Here is a 6,861-nt window from a genome sequence, read left to right on the forward strand (position 1 = left end):
AGCAGTTACACTTTCAGCGCACCCACCCCCACTACTAACTTGGTCACTGAGATAGCGGAAGCTATCAACTACCTCTAGTTTTTCTCCCTGGAATGAGATAGAAGTTGTTTCCTGTTTGTTTACAGTGTTTTGCCTAATATTTTCATTTTTGCAGCAAGCACAAGTGACACATTTGCTATTCGTTTGGCATTTATAATAAAAGCCATGCTTTACTAATGAGATTAAAATAAGACTGAAACTCAAATTATATCATGTATATGACTGTAAAAACCAAAATATTAGTCATTGAAGAATACCAATGTTAGTTTTTTTTTTTGTTTTTTTTTGTCACTTTTATTTATTCCTAGTTGGCATTTATTATGCTCTATGCATTGAATACATTGATGGTTACTATATTCTTTTATTTCCTGCACTTAAGAAACCTCAATTGAAAATGCCTCATATAAAACAATTCTAGGCCATGATTTTTATGGTATTGAAAGAAAATTGTAAGCAAATTGGTTTTAATCTGCAGTCTAATTTTGCTTCCATGATCTATGTTTTACAAAAATTTTTCTTAATATAATAAATCTGAGTGAGATGTAAACAGTAGCAGCACAACATCATGAAGTATATTTGCCACCTAAATGTGGCCATCCCATATGGGACGATGCTACTGTAGTTTATAGCCCCAGGAAGACATCTCCTCCAGCTGGCTAACGAACACTGTCTGTGTCTGATCAGTATTTGCAAAGGGAAACCATTGTTCCCATCTCTAGCCTGATGTGATACACATGGACCTGGGTTTCTGGGTAGTAACCCATCATTAGCGTGTGACAATCACTGACTAGGGATGAGATGTGATCCCGAACACAAAATACTATATGCTTTTTCCAGTGACAAACAGTTGCTGATCTTGAAAAAAGAGAAACAGCTGGAGGAGATGTCTTCCTGGGGCTATAAACTACAATAGCATCATCCTATATGGGTCAGCCACATTTAGGTGGCAAATATACTTCACGATATTTTCTTAATGTTCTCAAAGAAACGAGTATCAAACTATCAGTTGTTCTTAAACCCTTAGCCTTTCCATTTGCTTCAAGGCTATTGACTTTCTTTGAAACTGATAATCTAGAAATTTTTTTTTAAATATAAAGCCTTAATTTTTTTTAAATATAAAGCCTTAATTTTTTTTTTTTTTTAAACATTAAAAAATTTTTCTTATTCTTATTAAAGCGCTACACTTTAAGGAAATCAGCTGAAGAGAGGAAGAAAAAGAACAAAGAAAATAAGGATGAACCAAAACTTATTATTCCAGCACTTGCTAAAATTGAAACAAAAGCTTATACTCCAGGTAAATAGTTGTCTTGGATTTTCTGTTTGGTTCTAACCAGAATGCTGTATTAATGGACATAGTATGAAATTTTTTTTTTTATCGCTCTGAAAGATGTGATTTAGCTCTGGTTTTGGACTTCTGACTGCTATCATGTTCTGTACTACTTTGTATTTTGTAAGGCATGTTATATCAAAAATGTTCTCTTCCATTGAAAGAGTGTCTAACTGTAAAAATAATTATCCAACATAATGTGACTGGAGATCTAAATATTATCAAGTGGATGATATCATGTAGGCATTTCAAAATTTTTGGCAAGATATTTAGCCCTATATTTCTTAATTTTTTGTATTATTCTTCAACTAGTTATCTAGGATAGACCACTGTCTGTTTTGATATGTTAGTCTCACTTCTATTTTATATTATTGTCTGCAACTAAAATCTGACTAAAATATTCTGTGGCTTGCAAAATCACTTGACCAAATGTAAATATCCTCAATTTATAAAAATCTCACCATTTTCATATAGAATTGGATGTAAAATTATTAGTTGTAAATTTTAAGGAAATTTCTCAGTTTTTGATAAATTGATCTGTTGGTTTTGATGCTGTGGATTCAGTTATTCCAATTACCTACTTGTTGAATAAGCATGTGAAGTGGTTGAGTATTCCACAAACATGTGTACCATTAACGTAATTCTCAAGTAAAATGAGTGTGATAGAGTGCCAACGACGTACCTTTGAATTACAGGTACAATCTCTCTGAAGAGCTTATGTACAGTTTCCATCTACCCAATTTCACTCACAAGGGATGGGTTGACCTGAGGCAATGGTAAAAGACATTTGCCCAAGATGACACCCAGTGGGATCGAACCTGGGACCTCATGATTGCGAAGCGAACTTCTAAACCATTTGGTCACAAGACTTGTAATTGCTTTATATTTCTTGTTAAAAAACAAAATTGTATTAAGATTACTATTTTTTTTTTAAATTAAAGCACATTTTGAAGGATCTTTAGGAAGAGTTTCCACATCAAGTGTCCACAATCCTCGACAGGTTATCGACTTAGTTTCAATGGCACACAATGATGAGCAAGGTGGAAAATCATCAGGAAGAGATGTTTACAGATATCGACAAATGTTAATGGAAATTGAAAAAGTACGTCTATTATTTTTTAACTAAGCATAACAGCTTTGTCTCTCTCTCTATCTTTTGTTTGTAAAAATGAAAATGTGTGGTGGTAGTTTGGGGTAATATATTTGATTCACTTCTTATTAGAGCTAATTTCAAAGTCGTACTTGATATTCATTTGGTTATTTTCGCTTTTTCTGCAGGCATATGTTATTTTGTTGGACATTGATGACCTGGAGAAACGTGTTTTGGCCTTACCAGAAGAATCAAGGTTTGTGAATTTTGGATTGATATTTTATTATTATTAAGAACAATATTTGTAATTTGAATTTATTTGATAATTCATTCATTTAATGTCTGTTTTTAAGGAAAAGATATTTAAGAGGTCATTAAAAGTGCAGAGCACCTGGTCATATTGTCAACGTTAACAGTTTTGCTTCAGTGATAATAGTGTGGAATATAATACTGTTATGTACGTTCTCATACACACACTCACGCTTAAATACATAGGGTCTTCCTGCAGTTTTTGTCTACCAAAATTTCTTCACACTGTATTGGCATGACATTGGTCAGTCTGAGGCTATTGTAGAAGGCACTTAAAGTGCTATGTGACCAAACTCAAAATCACATGATAGTAAAGGGAAATTCTTAACGATATCTATGCTTGTACTTATATTACAATTGATAGTTAGTGAACCCTATAATCTTACCAGTCCTAGTTTTTATTAGAAACTGACATATCATAGCTGTCAAAAATGGCCATTTTGAATTACTTTTAGTTAATATTTTTCAGTTGGATGTTGCTATATATTAAATTTTGTCAGTGTCCTAAATTGTTTATCTCCTGATTATTCGTAATAATTGAGTAAACTTATAGCCAAAGCATCCATGACAATCCTATCTTATTTTCTAATATAGTATATCTAACTACTATATTTTTTATATAATAATAGGGTTTCATATCGAGCTGGTTAAATCAGTTTTAAAGAATATTGCTGTTAGTGTGTTTATTGGTCGTAATATTGCTTTGAATATATTTTGTCAAGAAAGAAAGTTGGTTTATTAATCATTGAACACTTTCATAACTTACATTTTCAAATTGGTCTTTGTTGGTTCAGTATAGTTTTGACATTGACTTACAGAAATTACTTGTAACTGAACATGTAGTGGATATTTTGTAAACCAGGGTTGAAAAGAGATGTGAAGAGACTCTTTATATTTTGATACTCACTTTTATAGTTTTGTTTTTGCATTTACTTTCTCTATACTGACAAGACTGGTTGAGGTAGTATTATTCAATTGGATGCCCTTTTTGGTGTCAACCCTCACTTGTTTATCATAAATAAGGTACTTCAGTGTATAACTTGATGCAAACCACTGAACTGCTAGACTTTTTGTTCATATGGAACAAATATTACTACTGTTAACAGAGCATTAATACTACAAGCACACATAGCTACACACATGCGCACCAGACTTCAATACTGTTTACATTTACCAAATGTCATTCACAACCCAAGATTATAGTCGAAGACACTTGGTCAAGATGCCATTCAATTCCACATTGTTGCACTGTAAATATAGAGTTCATTATTTTTGTGAATGTTTTAGTTATTTCTTTTAAACATGTTGGCAGCCATTTAACAATTTGGTTTAACCATTTTATTTTTTTCACAAATATTTGAATATTTTAGTTGCCATGCTGAATGTTATATGAATCTGATTTGATTATATTTACTTCGAAACACTATTGAAATGTAATTATGACAGCAAATGCTGTTTAGTGTAAAGACAGTTTGTTTGGCTTGTTTGTTGATTACTATGAGACACACAAAACAGTTGAACTGATTGAATGCCATATATTGTTATGCTCTCTGATATTTCTGCATTCAAATTAGTTTTCTTGTCTGTACTGCAGTTTACTAAAGAGAATCTTGTTTATAAATTCTTATCTTTCAAAACTAACTTTGCTCCCCTTAAAAGAAAATGTAAATGTTTCTATTGCACTTTGTTACATGCTCAAAAATTGGACAACATTTAGATCAGAAGGGGTTGTACCATTCTTGTCTTTGTCAGTCCGATATCAGTGTCAAAATTATTTAGGTCACATCTTGAGCGTGGCCGTTGCCAGTACCGCCTGACTGGCTCCTGTAGGATTTTCGAGCGAGATCGTTGCCAGTGCCCCTGGACTGGCTTGTGCGGGTGGCACATAAAAGACACCATTTCGAGCGTGGCCGTTTTCGTGCAGGTGACACGTAAAAGCACCCACTACACTCTCTGAGTGGTTGGCGTTAGGAAGGGCATCCAGCTGTAGAAACTCTGCCAAATCAGACTGGAGCCTGGTGTTGCCATCCGGTTTCACCAGTCCTCAGTCAAATCGTCCAACCCATGCTAGCATGGAAAGCGGACGTTAAACGATGATGATGATGATATCTGAGATTGTCTACTCACCATTTCTTTGGCAGCTTCAGCTGCTTAGTCACATTAAATATTTGAGATGTTTGACATCATTGTGAAATAAACCTGATATCACATATTGAACTTTCCTTGCTCTCATTTTGCTAAGAAAAACACTATATAAAATGTTTACAATAATTCTAGTTTATCTTTATTTTTTTTTATTTCACTTGCAGAAAAAAATTATATGAAGACCGTACTGAGAAGATAAATCAGCTCTTTTTAAATCTGGGAACTCAAGATAATAATGCAGATGCTTTTCTCTATATGATGTCCATCAGGAAAGGAAGGAAACTTGTGGCTCGGTGTCTTCCTATATTTAATTCGGTTTGTACTCATTGGTTTACTTAAAATGTCACTCAGCATTAAATTGTGTTTTTTAGAACATTAAGATCTAATGACTAATGACTGATACTTTTGGTGATTTGTTGTGCTTGAGCAGACCCATCAAGCTAAGTGAAATCATTGTTGTGGCCAGTGCTGGTGACACATAAAAGGCATCTGTGCCGATGACATGTAAATGACACTCATTGCACTTTGTAGAGTGGTTAGCATTAGGAAGGGCATCCAGCTATAAAAAAACCCAAGCTAAAACAGACTGGAACCTGGTACAGCTTACCAGCTCCAGTCAAACTGTCTTTTCCATGCTAGGGCATGGAAAACGGACACTTAGATGGTAATCATCAGCTAAAACAAATATTTGTTTCAAATAATCAAGATGACTTGGGTTTGTGTGTTAGATCAGGGTTTTTAAAATTTTTTATGCACCATGTAAGGTTTAGCTACAAACATCAGTTTCATTGTTGCATATGTTTGCTGATGCTTTTGAACTCCTACACAGGGACTATAAAACAGAATGTGTGTTTTAATTAATATTCAGTGAAATTTTGATTGAAATTATTGCTGTCTTCTATTGTTTACAAACTCAGAAATTAATAGGTTCAGTTCAAAGTCCATCAGCTGTTATGCTTGTGTGGTTTTTTTTTCTTTCCTTTTTGTTGTTGCGTGGAGGCGCAATGACCCAGTGGTTAGGGCAGCGGACTCGCTGTCATAGGATCGCGGTTTCGATTCCCAGACCAGGCGTTGTGTTTATTGAGTGAAAACACCTAAAGCTCCATGAGGCTCCGGCAGGGGGTGGTGGCGAACCCTGCTGTACTCTTTCACCACAACTTTCTCTCACTCTTACTTCCTGTTTCTGTTGTGCCTGTAATTCAAAGGGTCAGCCTTGTCGCACTGTGTCACGCTGAATATCCCCAAGAACTACATTAAGGGTACACGTGTCTGTGGAGTGCTCAGCCATTGGCACGTTAATTTCACGAGCAGGCTGTTCCATTGATTGGATCAACTGGAACCTTCGACGTCGTAAGCGACGGAGTACCAACAACTTTGTTTTTGCATTTGAAAATCTGTTACTATTACTAAATCTGAAAATTTACTTACTTTTAAAAAGTAAAAGGTTATAGAACTAAAGGCAAAACGATGATTTGGAAAAATATTCATAAGTTTGGAGAATGCACTTATCATACAGTAGGTATTCATTCAGAGATACATTGTCATTTCAGTTTATGGACACTTCTGTAATTGAAAGTTTAAGTTTTAAAATAAAGTATAAGCTCCCATGTGCATAAATTGGAATAAATTTTACTGGATTTCTTTAGGCAGTTGGTCAAAACTTGAGCTATAGTTATAATATCAGCTTAAATCAGATAATTGTAAAGGATGAAGATAGCTGCGTGAAAAAGTGCCACACCCTAACAGTTGAGGGAACCCGTGGAAGAGGTAGGCCCAGGAAGACCTGGGCTGAGGTGGTGAGGCAAGACCTTCGTACATTGGGCCTCACCGAGGCGATGACTACGGACCGAGACCTTTGGAAATGGGCTGTGCGTGAGAAGACCCGGCAAGCCAAGTAAGATCGTTGCCAGTGCCCCTGGACTGGTTCTTGTGCGGGTGGCACATGAGATGC

The 6,861-nt window shown here is 35.1% G+C and overlaps 1 protein-coding gene across 3 annotated transcripts in view; it reads left to right on the forward strand.

Annotated features, from left to right (window-relative positions):
* Window positions 1-6,861, forward strand: part of LOC106870388 (protein PAT1 homolog 1) — a 24,862-nt gene that overhangs the window by 3,502 nt on the left and 14,499 nt on the right. For all 3 annotated transcript variants that reach the window (XM_052978567.1, XM_052978566.1, XM_014916432.2), the window contains exons 4-7: window positions 1,216-1,333; window positions 2,308-2,468; window positions 2,645-2,712; window positions 5,075-5,225. In XM_052978567.1, the coding sequence (XP_052834527.1) occupies window positions 1,216-1,333; window positions 2,308-2,468; window positions 2,645-2,712; window positions 5,075-5,225 (498 nt within the window). The remainder of the gene's footprint in view (window positions 1-1,215; window positions 1,334-2,307; window positions 2,469-2,644; window positions 2,713-5,074; window positions 5,226-6,861) is intronic.

Source organism: Octopus bimaculoides, chromosome 2 (genome assembly GCF_001194135.2).
Source record: "Octopus bimaculoides isolate UCB-OBI-ISO-001 chromosome 2, ASM119413v2, whole genome shotgun sequence".
NCBI classification, from domain to species: domain Eukaryota; kingdom Metazoa; phylum Mollusca; class Cephalopoda; order Octopoda; family Octopodidae; genus Octopus; species Octopus bimaculoides.